The 22,964-nt window shown below is 35.7% G+C and overlaps 1 protein-coding gene across 11 annotated transcripts in view; it reads left to right on the top strand.

The window, feature by feature from the left end:
- Positions 1-22,964, top strand: part of CYRIB (CYFIP related Rac1 interactor B) — a 144,771-nt gene that overhangs the window by 108,417 nt on the left and 13,390 nt on the right. For 5 of the 11 annotated variants that reach the window (XM_032316819.1, XM_032316817.1, XM_032316821.1 and 2 more), the window contains 5 exons: positions 3,693-3,775; positions 10,532-10,653; positions 15,247-15,352; positions 20,827-20,963; positions 22,032-22,109. In XM_032316819.1, coding sequence (XP_032172710.1) covers positions 3,703-3,775; positions 10,532-10,653; positions 15,247-15,352; positions 20,827-20,963; positions 22,032-22,109 — 516 coding nt within the window. In that variant the 5' untranslated portion in view covers positions 3,693-3,702. Of the gene's footprint in view, positions 1-2,698; positions 2,782-3,692; positions 3,776-10,531; positions 10,654-15,246; positions 15,353-20,826; positions 20,964-22,031; positions 22,110-22,964 lie in introns of those variants that run through there. The other 6 variants (XM_032316823.1, XM_032316824.1, XM_032316816.1 and 3 more) reach the window with 4 other exon arrangements.

Raw genomic sequence — 22,964 nt, 5'->3', positions numbered from 1 at the left:
CAGAGGCTTAACCCTCTGAGCCTCCCAGGCATCCCTATGTAGATCTTTCTTGAGTGCTCTTTGGTAAAGAAACTTTCTGAGTTGTATGCATTCATACTACATTCAGTGGTTCTCAACCAAGGATGATTCTTCCTGGGAACATGTGATAGTATCTTGAGTCATTTTTGGTTGTCACAACTTGTGTGCTATATTGCATATGTAGCCTCCATACATATAGGCCCAGGATGTTGCTAAAGGTCCTACCGTGTGAGACAGTCCTCTCTCCACAAAAGAATTGTCCAGCCTCAGATGTTAATAGTACTGCAGTTGAGAAACCTGTACTAGATAAGCTGGGCCGTTTTCAAACTAAGTGTTTGGGATGAAGAGGTAAGAAATTCTAAATTTTTGAGTACTTGTTGAGGGGATTAAGGTCACATCGGGCTAGGGTGCCTTGAAAGAAGGACCACATAGTAGAAGAAGTTCACAGAGGTTTGTATAGGGAAATGAAGCAGACAGACTTGGCCAATTTTGAGTATTTTCCTTGAGGATCGACTGTGTGCATACAAGTAAAAAGGTAAGGAAACCTAATCTCCCTTCCTCCTGTACCTGATGATGATCTCGTAAGAATAATTTTAGGATAGCATTTCAGCAATATTCTTGAAAATAAGCGGTCTTTGTCATTTACTGTGATTTATGACATTGAAATTCATTGGTAAGTTGAAGACTGGCTTGTATTAAAGAAGTAGAGCTATTACTGTTTTTTAAAAATAATTTTGTAATTCTAGGGTTATAGTTAACAGTATCCAACATTTATCTCATGCTTTCTGTGTGCCAGATCCTGTGCTAAGTTAGTGCTTAATCTCACTGAACTCTCCTAATAACCCTTTAAAATAGTTTCTGTGGTATGTATATTTTGCTGATGAAGAAAATGAGCCCTGGAAATGTTAACTGGCATCCTCAAGGTCCGACAGCTTGTCAGCTAGAGGTGGAATTCTGGTTCGAGTCCACAGAAGTACTGTCTTAACACCAAATGGTGTGCTGCCTTTTTTCTCTTAAAGATAATTTCAGTCCTCTCTTGTGCTTATTTTCCATCTGTAGTTGAAATTTTGATACCATTAGGTAATTCTTTGTATATTTGGTCTCAGTTCTTGTTAGTGAAGGACTTTTATATAGGTTTAGAAACAGATATTCCATATATATGTGAAAACTTAGAAATTAAAGCTGTGAAGTACTCTATTTCCAAATAGTTCCAAAGGGAAAAAAACAATTCTTGAATAAATTTGGTAACCAATTTGAGGTCTTATTTGGATGTGAAGATTTTGGAAAAACACTTATATTTTCTGTCTATAAAAAAGCCTAGAATTTCAGTGGATAAGATAATTAAGATGAAATATTTCCCTTTCTTTTACTCTCAGTTTATCTGTGTAAAACATTGTATGAAATCTTTCCAGTGAAATTCTGTGTAAGAAGGATTTTAATATCAAAAATAAGATAGATTCTGACCTCTCCGACTGGAAGAGAGGACTTTTCAGTGTTTATCATTTGTGAATAAATTTTAACATTTTCTAAGAAGTGTGTGGTCAGTCCACCACACTTTGACTGATAAAGCAAATAACTTACACATATACTATTAGCTCCTCTTTGGGATGCTCAGAGTCAGATAAGTATGCCACTGTCCAGAGAGTAAGTAGAGGAAGGGGTGGGGGGAATGGACAGTATAGATGCCCAGAAGTCCTAACTCTTTTCAGATGGTCTGTAATGGGGGTGAGTAATAAGATGTCTCCTTTCACTGATAAAAAATACTGTTACTTTTTTGTTTTGTTTCATTTATATTTGCTAGCAGTTCCCTATTTGGAGAAGAAAAAACAGTTGAAACTGAGAAGGGAGGGTGTGGGGTGCCTCTGCTATCACAGTTTGCCTTCCTTATAGTTACTGCAGTTTCACAGTTTGAGCCTGGTTTCCCGGATGTTCCTTCCACCCTCACTGACTGATGGCAGATTAGGGGGCAAGATTTATGCTAATGCCTTAATTTTTACTGTTTTTCCTCTGCAAACTTACTAAGTTGTGATGATTGCTGGCTCCCTTTTGCTTGTTTGCTGTGTTAAGTTCCAAGTCATATACTTTGAGTGTTTGTAAATAGTTGATACTGTTGAATTATCCGTCTTTGAGTTAAATAATGAAAAATCTGATTAATTTTAGGAGTATAGAAGATGTAAGAAATACTGGTTTATGTGTGGGAAAACTTTCTAAATGGGTCATCGATGGATAACTCCCTTCGGTCTTTAATGGTTAAATGTGGTTTAAATACTGTCTTCCTAGTATTCCCAATAGGGTGGAAACTCTCCCTGTTAAAAATAATAGTTTCAGTTTTCACTTATTTGAGAGATCTGTTTTTGATGTTAAATTGAGAATATATGCCTCAAACATTTTAAAGGAGTAACACTAGCATAGTTACTAATCAAATGTAAATATTGCAAGTTATATGTAAAAATATCTTTTTTCCAATCTTGCTTTATGTAACTTTTTTGATGTGTGGAAAAGAGGGAAAGGGCTCTAAACTCAGAGCCAATGTGCTTTTGTTGTTCCAAATTTTCAATGCCAGAAGTATATAAACCTGCACCTGTTGGTAATTATGAGCAAGCCAGCCTTTGCCAAATCCCAGGCCTCTGCTTAAAATTTTTTTACTGGAACTAAATGATGTTGCCATTTTTATTTTTAGGTTTGCTGGCATGGGTAATCTCATTAAGGTGCTAACCAGGGACATAGACCACAATGCAGCACATTTTTTCTTGGACTTTGAAAGTAAGTCTCTTTAGCCCTTCACAGCTGGTGCATAATGGTAAAGGTGAAAGATGGTCACACCGCAGTGAAGGCTGGCCCGAATATTTGTTAATAAAATATGGGGATCAAACAAAGTTTGCATGATTTTTTTCTTAATCGTAGGCAAACATCACCATCATATGTATAATTCTTTAGTTTTTCATTTGCTAAAATCATGTTGAGTCTGTAGCCAGTGCCGTCCTTTCATTAGTCCATGAAGCAACCAGCCTTATGATGAACATTCTAATAGTATGCCTTGGTGACTACGCCCAGCAATGTGTTTGCTCAGAATCCTGTGATAATCTTACAGAAAACCAGTATGGTGCTGCATATCCAGAGTCAGTACTTTATACAACCTCCACAAATTTATTAATAATCCAAATTTGGTTAGAAATATATGCTTTAATGAATGGCATACAGGAAGTAAGCTGAATATTCTGCTATGTTAAGATGAAATGCAAAGGTGAGCTGTGGCCAAAACTCTCCATATTTGGCTTTGAAATAAATCTTTGTTTCAGTGCAATATTAAACAAGATTACATGTGAATAATTCTTGATAAGAAATTTCTTTTTCAGAATACTAGCACTATTGGAATACTTAAAGAATTTTTCATTATAAGGCCATTAATGAAACTTGTCTTGGGAGAATTTTGAGAAGAATTAGACCAACAGTTGTGCCATTGTGTACAGGAAAACCACATTTCACCTCTAGGTCCTACATATCAACACCCTGAGAACCCGGTTTGCTGTCTGCCAGAGCACAGTCTGGGTAACCTGAAGGATGAATTCATGGCCTAATGAACATTTTCCCTGTTACTATTTTTTTTTTTTTTAATTTCAGATGTTCTTTTTTATAAAGGGATATTTTCTCTTTTCTCATTCTTGTCTTGACAGGTACCTTAACATGGGGAATCTTCTTAAAGTTTTGACATGCACAGACCTTGAGCAGGGGCCAAATTTTTTCCTTGATTTTGAAAGTGAGAAGATGATTTTATATCTATTTCTCTTTGCCTGCAGTAGACTGCGTCTGTCTTGCACTAAATGAATGTTTCTACTTTGCCATCTTTTAACTGCTTTGCATGACTGAGCTATGAATTGTTTGAGTAAAATTTCTGGTGCCTTCTAGAACTAGAAATCATATTTTATAGATTAAATTATGATAAAATGTTTTTACTTGAATTTTTATAGGAGAGTCTTATCTCCTAGTCGGACATTATTTTGTAATTGGAGATACTCTAATGAAAATTTTCATGAGAAAATTTTGGTGGAAAGGACAAATGCTACTTTGAGATTTGTTAATAGAAGCAATATTTGGGGGAAAATTTATTGCAGTTGAGAAAAATTGACTAGGCTTTAATTACTCTATGTATCTATTGAAGTATTTTAAATTACAAATCTGTTCATGAAGGCCATTCAAAGCTCAGTAATTTGGGCATAATATTAAAAGGTAAGTGTGAACCTTAATTATTTAATCTTTACAGATAATTAATTTGAAAAGTTAAACTCATTATATGTATGTATTTCAGGAATCCTTTTTTTTTTTTTTTTCCTAACTCTAAATAAAAAGAAAAATAATGGGTTCACAGACCTTTAAGTAATTTGCCTTCTGTTTGTTTTATGTTGCATGACCTATTGTAATATGGTCTAAGAGTGGCAGGTAAGTGTCATTGACCCCTGTGCATGTTGGAGAGCTTTTGCTTTTTGGCTGTCTGTATCGCTTTAGCTTACCTGGTTGTCAGATTGAGAACAATGAAATTAAATGGTTGTTTCACTGTGAATGTTGCTGTTTTAACTGATCATTATTAGAAAATTGTTAGGAAGGGGTGAAGAGATAAAAAATTTTAAGTTGTGTGATCCTATGCATTTTTATTTGAGATTAAAGCATTTGAACAGATTTTTAAATTCTTAAAATTTAAGACCTTTTTGGGTTTTAAAAACAAAATAAGCAAATCCCTTAAAATCTATCTCCAGAGAGTCTTTGTATTTTCCATCAACTTAAGTTTATGTGATATTATATAATTCATTCTATTTTATGGATAATTTATATATTTTTTCTTTAAACTAGGACAGTTCATATGAATCAGTTTGTAGCTTATCTCTGTTTTATGGAATTATTTGTGGTCTCTGATTTTTTTTTCTTTTTTCTTTAAATTTTACTACATTCCTAGAACTGTTCTGTTACAGTTTGGGTCCTGTGTACAGGCTAGCAAAGAAAAGTAATGTGAATATCAGGACCATATTAAATTGTTGGGTTCTTAGGGGAAGATTTTATTAAATGAGTATTAGTTTTCTTGACCCTTCTCAACAATTTAACAGTGCCATTTTAAGTGCATGTCTGGCATGAATTTTAATCAGCTTGGGGATGTTAAGCAAATTGCTGACTTGAAGATTATTCTTTCAGATGAGGCAGCTTACGTTAGAGCTGTATTTTAGTTTATTTGCATCTGTTTCAAACTGGTCTTGTATATTTTTCTGCTATTCTGTCTCCTTTTTATTCTGTCTCAAATTCCTTACATTTGCAGAATCTTGGCTTGATACAGTCAAGATCTTGTTCAAGACTTGGCACTTGATCTTTTTATAAACCTAGCATCATGTTGTGGTCAAGTGAGAAGCACGAATTCACTGTAGTATTTTAAGTATTATTTGGTCTTGATTTTACAGTCTTTGGGGGTTTGAACCATTATCCTTAAAATTTAATTAGCTAATTTAGTGACAGGAATAGGTTAAAATTGCTACCAACACTAATAACCAGTAATGAAGAACTATATATGAAGTGTTAACTAAAGACAGATGTAAAGTAAAACGTATTTGTTGTCCTTATCAGCCAATGTAGAACTTCCAGTTTGACACTTGATATACTGTATACTCGGCCAGAGTTTGCCGGTTGTTACTTATCTAGGTTTTTAAATGTTTTCTTTTTCTTTTTTTTTTTTTTTAAAGATTTTATTTATTTATTTGACAGAGAGAGATCACAAGCAGGCAGAGAGACAGGCAGAGAGAGAGGAGGAAGCAGGCTCCCTGCTGAGCAGAGAGCCCGATGCGGGGCTCGATCCCAGGACCCCGAGATCATGACCTGAGCTGAAGGCAGCGGCTCAACCACTGAGCCACCCAGGCGCCCTTAAATGTTTTCTTTTGATTCTAACATTGAGTTCTCTTAATCAGTTTTATCTTTGATCTGTTGCATATTCCCGTTTGTAAAAGTTTATCTTATCATTAGACTATTTCAGTGACTATAGCCCAACGCATGGGTCTTGTCTTCAACAGCTTCATAGCAGACTAGGAATTGTCAATATAGTTGATTTGCCATTTCCTTGTGATTACTGAGAATAAAGCCACATTCTTTTTTTAAGTAGCATATTTCATACTACATTGTTTATTTCTGGTTGAACAATAATAATTCAGGTTACCAGAGTAATTTGGCTTTACTCTTCGATCATTTATAGTGGTTAAATCTAGATCACTGTGTCTCCATGATTGGGCAGCTAGAGCAATAATTCCATACAGATAGATATACTGGCATTTTGTATCAAGTTGTATACAAATTAAGTATTTTTATGCATATAAAACATGATCTGATGGAATCCTGTAGTTTACAGAATGAAAATGTCTTTAAATCATGATTCACTTATTCACATGCATGCACATACGTGGTTTTTCAGTTCAGTTAACAAATGTCTGTAGCTTGCCTCCGGTATGCCAACCAGTAGATGGATGCTGGGGATCCAGAGATAACAAAGATACAACCCCTGCCTTTTGGGAGTTCTCAGTATAATACGATAGAAAAACTAATAATTTCCTTTGCATCCTTTACCATTCAAGGTATAGATCATAGGGGATTAACTTGACCTAGCAGTGAGTAGATGGGATATCTTGGAAGACTTTCTGATGGTAACCTTTGAATTGTGTTGTAGAGGGTGAGTTAGAATGTTTCAGGGTAAGTTAGTGAAGGACATTGTTAGGAAGAAGGAACAGCATCTACAAAGGCCTTAAGGCATGAAATGACATTCTGTGTTAAATGAAATAGACTGTTACCTACTCGAGGTGAACTAGAAAGAGGACCTTTTTAAAATTATAACTATGTAATAAGATTTTATTTAAGAATAATGGTTCAACTAAGATATAAGCCCAGAATTGCCCCCATAAAATTTGGCAGCAGTTATGCTAATGGCAGCGTATAAAAAGCACTGAATTGGGGGCAGTATAGCCTCTTCTAGTTTTTTTTTTTTTTTAATTTCTTATTTGATAATGATACAGCTCATTCTAATGACACATCTGTAGCCTGAGTAACTGTTGTATCTGTTAGTCCATTAAATTGTGGTTCTTAGGAGAATAGGGACTTCTATTTATTTTTATGTCCCTTTCAGTCCTTCACAGAGTGCTCTCTGAGTGTTAGAGGTTCAGTATCTGTTAGTTAACTTGACTTAACTTATCTCAAGGCAGACCAGAATAGGAGAGTAAATAAAGGTGGTTGTTTGTAAAGGAGGAATGGAATCTTACTTTCTCTAATTCTTTGTTAAAGTGCCTTTCCATTTAATCATACATTTCCTCTAATTCTTGTGTCGTTTGTGTCACTTGTCCCCTGCAATCTTGTAAAACTACTGAAATCCACTCTTTTAGTCTAATTTTATTTTCCTATTTTACTTCTTGCATATTTTCAGTTGCTTTTGCCCTCCCTATACTTTGAAATATCTTTATTCTGGTGGCATTTTCTTCTATTTATTTTTCTGAAATGATGAAAGATTATATTCATACAGAGTTGAAAATGCATAATAGTTTCCTTTAACTCATGGTGGAGGTGCATTTGTGTCTCTACCTTCTCAATCATTCACCAAATAATTTATTACAGAAAATCTGCTTGGGACTGAGTTTACATCCTGTACGGCCTATGTGCTATACATTGAGGTCCCTGCTTCAATGTAACTTAGGGAGATAGATCATAAATATTTACTTGTATAAAATTGTATAAAATTCAGATTGAATTTTAGCAATTATTTTCAGTGACTCTTTAATAGGAAACCAGTGTGAAATTACAGTATTTAATTTTACCTTCAAATAATAAGAGCAACTGAAACATGCCTTAATTTCCCTTGAACAGCTATTAAAACTAAGCTTGATGAGTAATCACTACTACTCTAAGTAGTAGATACTTTATTTTGCATTCAAATGAATGTCCTTTTGTCAGCTGGTTAAGTGATAGTTTTTTCTTCAAGTAATAAAACTTTTCATTCTTTGCCATGAAAAATCAAAGTGACAAGTCTTGGTTGCATTATATGATACCATATTTTGAAAAAATGCTTTATTTTATAGTCCTTCTCCCTCCCTAGTATTTCACCCTTTTGCATGACTTGCTCTCAGTAAAGTAGTGCTTATTACTTGTCTGCTACTTTCTGTTTGTCTTCATTTCTACAGCAGTCTTCAGCAGCTTTCAAAATTATAAATGTGACTTTCCTGTGACAGTCTAAAAAATGTTTAATCAGTGTGGTGCTGGGTATTTTTTCCACCCTTAGGGGAAACTGGAATCTTCTCCTTTATTTTTAAATTTCTTGGTACTTACTAAACTTCTGATCATTATTAACCACTTCAAGGTCTACTTAAATCTACTTAATGATGTTTCTTTTGTATGTAAGTCTCAGTGTCACATTTTTCTGTTAACGGCTAGTCACCACACCAAAAATACAGTTTAGTATTTCCAAACTTCACAAGTATTTTTTGATAAATATATCAGTCAAAATATTGTCCTTTGTCATGAATTCCCACTTCATGAATTAAAACTATGATATGTGTCTACTATTGATGTTATGTCTGTAGTTTCACAATTCCATATGAAAAAGTATAAAACTGCTGTTTTGCATGTTAAAAAATTATTTTTCTCTATTGCATCTGGTGTAAGTATAAAAATTATGAGGTGTACTTTTTTTTTAGTGTGTGTCTTACTATTAATTTGGAGAATATGGTCTGGCTAAATATGAGAAATTATTACTGCTAAATAACAAACCCTGATTTTTAAGAAATCATTTAGCTCCAATATAAATATTTACTTCTAGTAATATACGTTACAGCTTTGGATACAGAGTGTTTTTAATTTGGCTCCTCTTGTGTAATTATTTTGTCACAGTATTTTTATTAAAAAAGTAGATGATTTCTGAAAGATTCAGAAAATAATGGAACAGATACAAGAACACAAATTATTAAGTGGACTTTACACATGAATGTTATTGTTGCCATAGTACTGTTTAAGTATGCTGAAGTTAAAATTTGGTACCCTGTTGATTTTTTAAAAAACTGGAATATTTTTGACTAGTTTGCAGCTTTAATAGATGGAATTGAGTTACGACTTGCCCCATGTGCAAAATAAAGTTACAGTTCTTAGGCATCTGGACTCCTAGTTTCATGTGTGAACTAAGTTTCTTTAAATTTTCTAAGGAAAGAAATAAATATATTTTGTATTTGTGGGAAGGTAAAGTGGATGTAGAAAAGTCTAAGTACTAGTTGTATATGATTGGTAGACAAAGTGATTTATCCCAAATGTTCTGAATTCATATTATCAATTTGGTCTTCCTCCCCTGACTCCATAAGAAAAATTTTTGTGTGGAGGAATTCATCCAACACTGTTCCTCTCTAAAATATGAGGATGATCATAATGTTTATAATTTTTAGTGCATTATGCCTTATCTGTAGCATCAAATGTAGTCTATATGGAAAGGTTTATGAAAAACTCCCATTTCACACAGATTGCCCATTTTTCTCGAAAAGAAAAGAAAAGAAAAGAATTATATTAAATAAAAAAGATTTAGCCTTAGAGAAACAAATGACCAAGTTATTAAAAACAGGGTTTCTGCTACCTCAATTTTAGGAGAGAGAAATCCAGATTTAGTCATCTGTTAGCATATGCTGTGTGACTAACACCACAGGTGGTAGAAATGCCCATATGTTTGTGTTCCTGATTGTGCTTTTTATGACTATAATTCTCCCTTCATTTTTCTCTCTGTCCCAAAGTGTGCGAGGAACCCGTTTTTGCTTTAGTATTTCAGAATTTCAGAGACAGTATTATAGCTGCAAGTATCTGGTTTTCAGCAGCCTAGCCATTCTGAAACAGTGTCATAATTTGAACTCCTCTACACAAGAGTTTTGACCTTGTGCTTATCAGCAGAGAAGTTCATTGGCACAGAATTCAAAGTGGTCCCTAGGAAAGGGGAACGTCTAACAACTGTTATTTTCAGATAGTTTTTAATTTATTTTATATTGACACTTAAATCACTAAAATGAACTTTCTAGGAAAATAAAGCAGTTTCCATTTTAAACCATAGGTGAACAAGATATGTTAGTAGGCTTTCCATTTCTGTTGCATTAAAATAAATCATTATTCATGCATTTACTGTCATTACTGGTAATGATTACTATAGTAGTAAAAGTGATTATTACCACTATCACAATTTGAACTTTGAATTAAAATTCTCAATTTTATTTAATATACCAAGTCATGGTTTGTAACTTAAGACAAATAGTAATGTTTGATGGTCCCTTGCTCCTTGTGTATTTACAGACTTGAGGCTAGCTATTCAAATGTTGTAGAAGTATGAAATAATTACCAGTCTTTTCTGAGAAGTTCGGAGTTAACATTGAATAAGATGTGAGCCATCTTTAGAAATTGAGACTGTTCATTGCTTAGAGTTACACATTTATTTAAAAAAATCATGTGACTGTAAATTTTTTTGTGCTTTCCTGCTATTTAGATGCCCAGCCTACAGAGTCTGAGAAGGAAATTTATAATCAGGTGAATGTAGTATTAAAAGATGCAGAAGGTATCTTGGAGGATTTGCAATCATATAGAGGAGCTGGCCATGAAATACGAGAGGTAAAGATGTTTAAACATTTTCCAATAAACTAAAATTCTCTGTGTCCCTCTTCTTAAGCCCTTTTGTACATACTTGTGAATTCTCTGTTGCATATTAAGTATTACACTTAAAGAATGATCACTTACTTGGACTATTTCAGATGTGGTTTTAGTGATACAAGGGTTAAAGGAAAATGGTGTTCTGAATATGTAATTTATGTATGTTGGAGAAAATTTTATTTTTTGGTTGCTCTCATATCTGAAATTTACAGTATCCATTAGGGATGATTTATATTATTTATTTATTTATTTATTTATTTATTTATTTATTTATTATACATACATACATACATACTTTTTGGGCAGAGAAGAGAACATAACTTTCTGTGGCCTTTTGTCCTGCTATTCTTATTTTTTTCCCCACTCCTATGCTTCCTGGGAGAAGGCTGCTGTCATCCTTGTGGTCTGGACTCCCCCAACTGTCTGATGACTTTACACCATGGAGCAAATATCTGGTGTGGTTTCTTCAATTATCTTCTCCTGAGCCTCTGAACTCATCCAGGTTTCTAACTACCTCTTACTCCACTTCTGTTTTTCAGAAAAAGCTGTATCTCTACTTGGTACCAAGATTAATGTCTCTACCTTTGTTCTGCATCCTCCCCTGGAACTTTGCTCTTTTAATTATTCCTTCTCTTAATTACATCTTCTATGTTTTTTCTTCTGTTGGCTTCTTCCCCTCAGAATATACACATACTTGGGTGTCCTCTACCACCCAAAGAAACACCCTAGCCTCTGGACCTATCTCTTTCTCATGATGCATTTCTTAAGGGCATTGTCCTATTTCTTCATTTTTTCCCACCCTTCTGCTTCTTCTATTCTTCTGTATAACTAACAGTGCAGAGGTTGTCAAGGAGCAGTCTGTTGGTTTTACGGTCCGCATACCAGCTCCATTCCTCTGATGACATTTGTAGTGTTAATGAAGGCAGAATTAAGTGTAGGTACCAGAAGATGATTCAAGACGATTTAGTTTTGGACCAAGGGGCCACAGGTTTTGGTGATTGACTGGATGTTTAATATAAGGGAGAAGGGGAGTTAATGATTCCAGGGTTTCTGGTTTAGATTAGCCATTGGTGATATCATGAGCTGAGGGAAATTATAGATATTGTGAATTCATTTTTTTTTTTTTTTTAAGCTCTCCTGGCTTGGGCTGTTTGTTTCTTGAACGTCTTACACACGTACACTTTCCTTCCTTTCACATCCCAGTAATTACTTCCCCTACTGTCTTGCCCCAGTCCTTTGCACACATTTCTTTTACGGTAACTATCACTTTTTTAAAAAATTATTGAAATTTAATGTTGATAACTCCACTGCCACCTCCAGCTTGAGGAGGAGGGTAAACCTGGTTTCTTACTAATTGGTGTGTCATCAGCACCTAAAACAGTGTTTAGGAAGCACTTAGTAACTGTCGAAGAAATAAATACAAGAGCTTAGACGAATCTTGCCAGTATCATTAGCTTAAGTGAAACCTTTAGATTTCAGTAAATAAAGGCATATAACCATTTCTGTGAAATTCAAATCCTAAACATTTAAACATAATTTGAAAAATCCAAACATTTGTGGAAATGGAAGATTTAAATGATTAAACAGGATTTAATTAACTAATTGACAAATTCTTTTCCTGTAGGTCACAACAATTCATAGTTTGTTCTAAAAGTGTTTTAGTGTCTTCATATTGATTATCAGTGCTACAAATTATTTTTAATTGTTCAGTATTATATTATTAAATTTTTTAAAGTTTTATGGTTGAATTCTGATAGCTGGTTACAGTTGTTTCCCATAAGCAATAAAGAAAAAAACTATAGAGATACAGACTTTTATCTGTTTTTAAGGTTAGCGCCCTTAGGATTTTTTTTTTTTTTTTTTTAATTTAACCAAGTGAAGGGTTACTCTCCTTCTTTGTGGAAAGGCTCACTACAGTCTTTATATTGACTTAATGAAATGCATCTATTGACTTAATTGAATGTAGTTGTCATCTTCTAAAAGACAGTAAAATGATGGAAACCTTTAGGAGTCATTTCAAAGAGGACTTAGGGAGCTGTGAAACCAGGAATTTTAGAGGCAGTGACCAAAGGTTGGAGTACCGTAGGACCCTATGGTCACCCAGTTTAGCGCCGTCACCATATTCAGTGCACTTGTGGCATTCCGTGGTTGGTAGTGCGGGCAAATAAATACATGTCACAGAGTTAAAGTTTACATAGAAAAATAACACTAAAAGGAAAGGGGAGAATCACAAGAGATAGTAAGAGATTCACCTTACCAGGCTACCTATTAAGGTACCTTCATTAATTCTTTGGTAAAGGAATTAAGGACAGAGAAATAGGTAAATAAAATAGATAAAAAATATGTAAGCTAGAAAACAAAATAGCATTTAAATCTGTAGATTAAGGTAAGTGTGTAACTATTCAAGCATTTGAAGAAACTTTCACTGAGGAATGCATATTGATGTCTGGGTTGAACTCTTTAAGCAGAAATAGCATATTTCAGAATAATAGGAAAACAATTTAAGAAAGGAAGGTACAAATAAAAGCTGATTATATACAAATATACAGAGAACAGATACCACTACAGTAACTGTCAATAGAAAGACTTAAATAAACTTGGGAGAACTACTATTCTACCTATGAAAAAACACAGACAATAGAAATAAAGTGTTCAGATTTACTAATAAATGCACATCACTGTCAAGCAGTTTTACTATATATGATAATTGTTAAAAGTTCAATATTGGTTGGTTTATGAAGGTAGTGATTTTAATGCAAGTGCTATTATAAAATGGTTTCCTTTTTTGGAGGTCTGTTTGGCTAGTTGTAAAATGAGATCTATAAAATTTTTTTTTAGATTACATTTTAGAAAATATTCTCCGAAACAGTATCATTCAAGAGCAAGGTAAATGTACAAACCTGTGCTGTGGATGTGGAATTACTTATATTTTTGTTTAAGTAACATTTTAGTAAACATGATTGAAATAGAATAAAATTTGATTTAATACAGAATCTGTTAAATAAACAAAGCTTATTCTCTAGGATAGGCCACTGGTGAGGGAAATAAGAACACTCAGCTACTGTTTTGATGAATCTATACCAGTTGTGACATTTTTGGAGCTGGGAGTTAACATATCTGCTCCATGACAGTCTCACCGCTAACCTGTACTGAGTGTCCTTTGCATGTTGGGCTGTCTGGGTGCTGTACCAGAAATGTCGCCTAACGCAGTGAAACTAATGTGAAAGGAAAAGGAATCACAATTACAGTGAGAACCATAACATGTTATCATAAAAGAGCAACCAGTGTCCCAGTCTAAATGCAGGCAGGGCAGGGTCAGAGAAGCAGTTAACTCACTCAGTTGTAGGTAGGTTGTAGTTGAAAGTAGGTATGTTTGCCAGACCATTTTGATATTATGAGAATGAGTTATTATTTTGAAAATAATTCTTAGCTCTTGCAAGAGAAGTTGGATATGCTTCTCAAGAAAAGAAAATTTTCATTTTTAGCTGTTTGGTTATTTCCTGAATAATAAACAGATTTTTACCACTTGATATAAAGCATTGCTGAGACTGGGTCTTGAGGCTAAAAGAACTTTTCGTATTTGTCAGGACAGTATCACAGTCCCTTTGAAATATTCATATTAATGTGAAAGAAGGATTGTTACATGTAACGTCTGATTTTCTTTAATATTAAAATTGTAGGTAGTGACATAAATGGGATTCACTTCAGAATCCTACTGTGTTTGGATAGAATTCATAAACATTTTATATAGGGGGCACCTGGGTGGCCTAGTTGGTTGAGCATCTGATTTAGGCTTAGGTCGTCTTGGGATCTTGGGGTCCTAGACTTCTGGAATCCTGGGATCCACCCCTGCCAGGGCTCCCTCTTGATGGGGAAACTGCTTGTCCCTCTCCCTCTGCCTCCCCCTCCCCTTCTCAAGCTCTTACCTGTCTCTCAAATAAATGAATATGATCTTTTAAAAAAAAAAGTTTCATATAAAAAAATCAAAATTTTCATGTAGCGGAAAGCTTATAAGACGCATTGTGTAAATAATACATAGCCCATTTGTTTAGTTTGTAGCTTATTTATTCAGAGCATTCCCTAAATCTGTCTGCTTTCAATTTTATTTTGCTTTCTTGTTTTTCAGTTTAGTGTGGATGGAGTCAGAGTACTAGTTGCCTTTGGAAAATATAAACATGTCGATACCTCCTGATAATGTTTATAAGAAGAACCCCCCAGAGACTCCCCCATTTTGGTTATGAGTTTCAACTTTCAGATAGCATGTTTAGCTTGTTTGAAAATGTTAGAGAAAACAAACCAGATGGTTGAAAAAAAAGGCCTTAAGTTCCATAAAAGAGTACGAAAAGCAAAAGAAAGATAAAAGCAAGAAAATACCTTTCTTTGGGAGTGACCCCTCTGTGTTCACAAAAGATTGCTTAGTGGTCTGAAAGGCAGGTCATATTTTATCAAGTATACCAGGGTTTCCTGTGCTTGCCAAAACCTATATTTTAATGTAAAAATAATACTGTTTTGATTTTTAAAGCTCTAACTATTTTTATTCTTTGGATTTTGAAGGCAATCCAGCATCCAGCAGATGAGAAGTTGCAAGAGAAGGCTTGGGGTGCAGTTGTCCCACTAGTAGGCAAATTAAAGACATTTTATGAATTTTCTCAGAGGTTAGGTAAGTTGAAAGTTTCATAATTATGACTTCCCTAGTGAAAAAGTCATTTATTGATAAGGAATTAATGTAGAGTATTTTATATTCACCTTGCTAAATTTATATGCTACATAGATACAGCAATCTTGTTAGACTGTAATATTACAGCATAATTGTATCATCCCTATCAACCTAGGTCTTTAAATTATTTAGACCATTTCCCCCAATAAATTATAACTTCCATAAGGAAATGCCTGATTTTTGTTATTTATTTATTTATTTATTTATTTACTTACTTACTTACTTTCTTATTTGTTTATTTTAGCCTAAAGGGTCCTGGAAACACGTGCTAGAATTTCTCTCCAGCTCTACAGCACATCCTGTCCCATGTGTGGGAACTAATCATCAGGCCCTTGGGTTATTTAGATTTTTGTATCCTTAAAAATAATTGCTGATTATGGTCAGTTCATGTATCTAAAATGGTACAAGATGAGAAATAGCAAGTTGATGATGTGCCCAAAATTATCTGGGGAGTTATTAAAACAAAAAGCATTCAAAACCATTTGCTTTTTCCCTGGTGTGGGAAAAATTACTCAAAGATCAGAATTGTATCTTCCATATAGTGAGTAAGCAGAATTGGAATTCCCTTTTTGTTAAAGGAGGAGGAAGAGCAGGTTAAGATTTAGGTAGTTAGCTGTTGGAGTAATTTGAAAGACATAAGTTGCCAGGTTTTAGAAATTGGTAATTACTTGAGTTCTGTGTTTTGTTGTTTATTAGTATGTTTTTAAGTCTCTAGATGCCTTGGAAAAATCATTAGCTTGGACAGTTGATTGGTATTGGCTAGAGCGATCTCTATGGCAAAGCATCTCTGTGTCCATTGGTGTAGGGCTTGAGTGTTATAGTTTGTAGTAGGTCACTGTCACTTCCTAGTTTTTTCTATCTAGCTCTCCATAACTTTCATATTGGCTACTAGGCCACTTGGGTCTGCGACCTACTTCAAAGCTGAAGTTCAATTTTTTAAAATGCCTACTTTTTTTTGTTGTTGTTTTTTTAAAATGCCTACATTTTTTAAAAACTAAGAGAACTGCTCTTTTTCTTAGATGAAGGACAGACTGTTAAAGGTACAGATTATTGAAATAGAAGTATTGTTACAAATTATCCTTTTTTTACTAGAAATAAAAATTGTAGCTTATTACCTCAACAGGACAGTCAGTTCTTTCACACTGCCAACCTTTTGATCAAGTATCTCTGTAATCTGTAATTTTGTAGCTTCATTGGACTGAAGTGTTTTAATTGTGATTATCCATCTTGACTCCTTCATATTTAGAGTGTTTGTTGTGCTGCTAGTTCCTGGCTGCATTTGAAGTTACATTGCTTTGGATGGTGTTCAGGCCTACTCAGACTCATCTTGGTCTCTTAGCATTTGCCAGTTAGAAAAGAATAATTGTAAAATAGGCCAAACCAGTCAGGGTTACATGTTTTCTCATGTTTTAACTATCGGAATTAAATCAGGCTAGTGGTCTCTGTTCCATTTCACCAGAGTATATTATAATATAGGTAATACCAAGAAGCTATCGTTTTTCATACCGTCATGTGGGAGCCTGGAACTTTGATTACTCTAAGGACTTCTGTAAAGTTATAAGGAAAGTACAAATTTAATATAGGACAGTTTACTCCTCATCTCTTCCCCAGTAACCTGGTTAATAATGTTTCCAGGTTCTTTGTGGACAGTAACATATCCTTGTTTACATATGATAGGAGCTCACTGTTTCTTGAGTGAGTGAGGGTGAACTAATGAGTACACACATCTGGGGGTTCCTGGGTGGCTCAGTCGTTAAGGATCTGCCTTGGGTTCAGGTCATAATCCCCGGGTCCTTGGGATGGAGCCCCACATCAGGCTCCCTGCTCAATGGGAAGTCTGCTTCTCCCTCTGCTTGTGATCTCACTCTCTGTCAAATAAATAAAAAAAATCTTTTTTTAAAAAAATGAATACACACATTTGATTTATCAGATATGTATTGGGTATTTAGGAGGAGCAATAATACAGATTTTAGGCTTTGGAGGCATAGCTTCCTATTAGAAATCTGGTGTTTGCCATGTATTAGTTGTGTGGTCTTGACCACATGACTTAAATTCTCTGATTTTCAGTACCCTATCTGGACTTCAAGTCTGGTAGGCCATCTGGTCTATATCCACTAAACCTTTTGTCTCTTTTGTTCCTGCTTGAGCCACCGGTGAGGATAAACATTACAAATAGCCCACAAAGCACCACCTGTTAAGATCCACATGATCCTTCAGAATCGTGCTATCCCAAGGAGAGGGTGCTTGGCCTCAGCACTGCAGATACACTGTGGTGTGTATTCCAGAAGAGGGACCCTGATCCCTTGCCAGTTTGCATCCTTCTAGAGAGAGGGGGAAGGGATCACTCGACTAATTGGGAAGATACACTGACCTTAGGCTATAAGATTAATATTGCCGGCCTGGGGAATATTCTGTACCTGCTTATTTTAGTCTGAGGCCTTCCTAGTTGAGGCAACTCAGTGAAGGTTGTATGATCAGACAATAAACAGACTCCTTTGTCTTTCCTCAGTCATCTTCCTGTTTCAGGGGCTTATTAATAGGGACCATCCCCTGGGATCATAATGGGTAGGTCTCTCCAACATGTTGGCTCACTTTCTCTGGGCTAGATTGCCCACAATGAGTGTGGTCATGTTTCTTGGCTATGTTAAGTCACCCACCATCCACATCTTTTGTGTTCTCTTCTGAGGATTTAAGTTCCGATATAAGTCTTTGATTTAGATGTGGATGGCAGTGGTGAGAATAAATGCTTGTCTCTAAAGGAGAACTTTGGACAGGGGCCTCCTCTTCCTAGGCATCCAGTCATTTCCCATTATTGTTCTACTTGTGGACTAATCTGTCTTTATTATTTTTCCCAGTTAGTCTCTTCCTTGTAACGTTGTGCACTGATCTACCAGCTAATTTCTTCTAGAACTTAGTAACTTGTTAATTTCTTCTTGTCACCTTTCCTAAGAATCCTTTTCACGTGATTTTGTTTTAGGAGCTCCATCCGGAAGACCAATCCCTACATCACCGTCTCCTTGACATCCCTTTCTTTACAGCTCAGCCAGAGACCTGAGCCGTCTTCTGGGATCTTCTGTCTCTGATTCCTTTCTTGACACAGGGCATTAAAGACTAGTAGGATTGTTTTGTATCCACAGAGGCTCTCAAAATGAGAGGCTGGTCTAGGTGTCCCAGAGGCAGATATGCAGTGCCATTGTCTTGAGATGCCCCTTTTTCGCAGATTTGCCCTTGAGTGCTTCAGCCATTCAGGGACAGAAGTTCTCCAACATGGTTATTGTCCAGCCCAGCTCAGCCTAGTGACTGGACTGCACTCTTTGGGGGTGGGGGGGCCGGGCCGGGAGGCGGCTCTGCCATCTCCCAAAGTGGCAGAGCACCTTGAATGTTAATTTTACCCTGAGACTTGATAAAGTCTAGGAAATGCAAATTTCTTTTTTCTTTAACAGCCTGTAACAGTATTGGTGTGCGTGTGTGTGTGTTTAACAGTTTTTTACTATTCTCATCTCTCTCAAACTTTGCTTTCCACTTACATTAATACTGACAGACGGAATGAATCTCAAGAGATGAGTAGCCATTTTTTAAAATACCTAAAATGTGTTTTTCCTTTTAGTTGACCTTCACATCCACTCTTGCACTTCTGTAAACCATCTGTACTTCTGCAATCCATTCTACACATAGCAGATGACATGGAGTTTTTATAAATGTTAATCTGATGATAGCACCACCCTGCTCAAGTAGTTTCTCCAGGGACATTAGGATGACAAGAGCAGAATACTTACTATGGCACATAAATTACACACGTATTGTTCTGGTCTTAGGTTACTCTCCTCCTTGTGCTCTCATTTCTACATGTATTGGTCTTCTTGCCATTCCTCTGCTGTGTCCTGCTCTTCTCAGCTCAGGATCGGGCTCACTGCCCTGCCTGCAAACTCTTTTTCATCTTTAATGCACACCTCAGTCTCAGCCCAAATGTCACTTACTCAGAGAGGTCTTTTCCTGAGCCTTAAACTAGGTGAGGTTTTATTTTTATATTTTGTCATTGTATCATGTACTTCTTAACACACATCACAACGATAATAATTTGTCTTTCTTCTCTGTGTAGTCACGCTCCGTGTGGGCATAAGGAGCATGTCTGCTTTCATCTCTGTTCCCCCAGTGCCTGGCACACAGTCGACAGGACTTTTTCTGACTTGCTATAAAAAAAAGATAAGAACTATTGTTTGGAGTTATTGTGTAGGTGACAAATAATGTCTCTGTATTATCTAGCTTAGTACCAGCACATATTAGACATACAAGAAGTACCTCCTGTGTAGTAATCCATAGATGCACGTTTTAGAAGGTTACAGAAGGCTGGGTAGAGTGTTGCTTTATTTGAGAGACAGTCAGTTCTGTACTGTGGTAGAAAGAATAAGGCTGTCGAGTCAGAAACATCTAGCATTTACTAGCTATACCCTTGGGAGTCTAAATCTTTGAAACTTAGTATGTACCCATCGTAATGCTCATGTCCTAGTTGACGGTGAAAGTTTTAATAGGAGACCAAGTCATATGCGTAGTAGAGATGTTAGTTCTTATTAGGGTCTTCATAAATAGTAGAGCTGGTATTTTTTTAAGTTAAGGGTTGATGATCTGATAAATTTATTATTAATAAATATTAGTAATCTGACAGTTTTTCATTAATGTTGGATCACCATCTACTACCGTAAGTTCCTGTTTTCTCTGAATAGAGTAGCATTTCTTTCTGATTCTGGAATCTATGAATGAATTAGTTTGATTTCTTTGATTTTTTTTTTTTGAAGTGAAATATATCTATTTTTAAACACAGTATGTATTAGTTCCAAAAAGCATTTATTTCGAAGGGACCGTTTTACTTACATAATGAATCAGGATATTTATATTGTGATTCTAAGATGCCAAGCTCTAAGATAGGAAGCTAATTATTAAATCAAAAACTTCATTTCCCTTAGTATCTGAAAGAAAGCAATTTGTGTTTATAAATAAGCAACATATTCAAAGTACGAACAGTTGCTGATTGATTCCCAGCCATGTGGAGATTTGACTGTGGACATGATGCCACTGAAAGTTACTCAGCTGTAGGGTAACCCTTTACCAGTTCATAAAAACCAACACTACGTAGAATGATGAAAACAGAAAATTTGCTGTTTGATCCTGGTGTTAAATTCATTAGATTTGCATTCTGTGTTATTTTGAATTTGGGTTTATGGAATTTTAAAGCTGAATTGGTTCCTTCAAGGTTTTTATTCTGTTTAACACTGTTCCATTTCAGTGATTATATTTAGATGATCTGGCTTTTGAAGAGACCTTATTTTTATGGGAATTAAAATCATAACATTTATAAATTGCTCATTTTTAAATAAAAATCAGGGAGCTACAGCCTAAGATTTTAATCTTCCTTTCTGTAGAAGCAGCACTAAGAGGTCTTCTGGGAGCCTTGACAAGTACCCCGTACTCTCCCACGCAGCATCTAGAGCGAGAGCAGGCTCTTGCCAAACAGTTCGCAGAGATTCTTCATTTCACACTCCGGTTCGACGAGCTCAAGGTAGGCCTCCCTACTGGCCCCGAGGTGCATGGATGTCGTGAGCCTCTCAGTGAGCACAGTAGGAAGTGCCTGGAGACCTTCACAGTGTGTTTACGTGGTGTCTGTTGGTTCATAGCAAAACATGGAAAACTACATTTAAAAGGGCAAATCTTTTGATGTATTATACGTGTAGCAAATAGCAAATTACCCAATAGTTTGTCTTCATTTAACTTCATTTTAAAAATATCTCTGGAGCAATAGTCACCTTTTCTAATACTATTTTTTCTTTTCTACTCATCCCTAATTCTCAGCATTCCTTTATATAAAGATGTTAAGAGATTTCCTTTCTTCCTTGTGCCTGCCTGCCTGCCTTCTTCCTCATCTCTCTATGTTGTCTTCCTATTTCCCTGCACACTCTCCCCGCCCCCACATTGTTGGAAGGACTGAGTGTAAAGAAATAGGTAGTAACTCTCATGTGAGGAGACCTGATCCACTTGAGACTCTGTCACAGTAACCAGGTGTGAGGTGGGTCCTTCCAACTTTCCAAGACCTCGAGGACCTTATCTGATAGGTGGTAGAGGTGGATTCCTAATTACAGCCTTCTATTTATTTTACAAAATAGGAAGCGATTCTCTTTTATTAATACTTTGAGCACAAAGAATTTGTATATAAAATTTTAGTCTGAGGATTGCACTGTTGACCATATAGACGTACCAAGACATACGTACTTTTTATTGTATTAATTCAAAACTAAGTGCTTACATATTTCTTCTTTTTTCTTTTATTTGATAATACTGGTTTTTGGGAAACAACCGTTTATTTCGTATGTTACCTAAAATTACTGAAAAGAAGGGAAGTATATGGATCATGACTATAAAACAGTTTACGTGGTTTATATTCAGAAGGACTAAGTACAATGTTATGTAATTTAGGTACAAAAAGCTATCTTGGGTTATGCCAGTTTTAGTTCTTAAATTAGGGAGTTGTCACTTAACTCGTTAAAGCTGTATTTAGGAGATTTTTCACTTAATTTTTACACTGTCATTTAGCGTGCATAATATGTTTTTCTTTCGTGAATGTCTTCTTTAGATGACAAATCCCGCCATACAGAACGATTTCAGCTATTACAGAAGAACATTGAGTCGTATGAGGATTAATAACGTCCCAGTAAGTCAATGCTTTGAATTGGGTATAGTAATGATAGCCGTTAGTTTGCTTGTTCATGTGCTCGTCCATTCAGATGAAGTTCAAGCTGATGATAAAGTCGGTAACTCACTATGGGCTGTCGCTGTGAGAGGAAAGGGCAGGATGCCCCCGACCACCCACAGTGCTGGCCTGCCCTTCCACTGAGTCCCTTCAATCGCCATGACTCCTTCCTTCAGTACAGTTGCTGTCTGTTCATACAACATTGATACTTAAAAATTCTCTGTGTAGTCTCATTTTATTTATTTTTTGATTTTTTTAGAAAAGATTTTATTTTTAAGTAATCTTTACACTTCACATGGGGCTCGAACTCACAACCCCAAGATCAAGAGCCCCTGACCAAGCCAGTCAGGTGCCTCATGTGGATTCTCATTTAAATTGCACAAAAACTTTGTGAAATCGTGGTTGTGAGTTTTTTGACTCCACAGTCTTAGAATGGAAGAATCCTGGAGAGAATTTGACCTGGAATGGGAGGATACTGATGCTGGCAAGAGGGGAGAGCAAGGTCATGGACCGTGAGCACTCTTGTGCCTGTTCCTTGACTACATAAATGCTCTTCTGCTTTACTTGGGCTTGATTTGCCTTGATTTCTCCTTGTCTTTACCCTTTTCTACCTCCAGGGAGTCAAATACCATAAGTAAAACCTTAAATAGAAATTGTTCTCTATTTCTTTAGGGATTTTGAGGAACCTACATTGTGCTAATTGGTGTGAAAAATGGGGAAATTTCTAGGATCAGCCTTGTAGCCTCAACTGGATAGTTTAATACTAAAGATTACATAAGTGTGTAAGGAGTGGTAAGTGGCGTAAGAGGTTAAAGA

Source organism: Mustela erminea, chromosome 16 (assembly GCF_009829155.1).
Source record: "Mustela erminea isolate mMusErm1 chromosome 16, mMusErm1.Pri, whole genome shotgun sequence".
Lineage (NCBI taxonomy): Eukaryota > Metazoa > Chordata > Mammalia > Carnivora > Mustelidae > Mustela > Mustela erminea.
The sequence above is the reverse complement of the archived record's forward strand: the minus strand, read 5'-3'. Positions and strand labels throughout refer to the sequence as shown.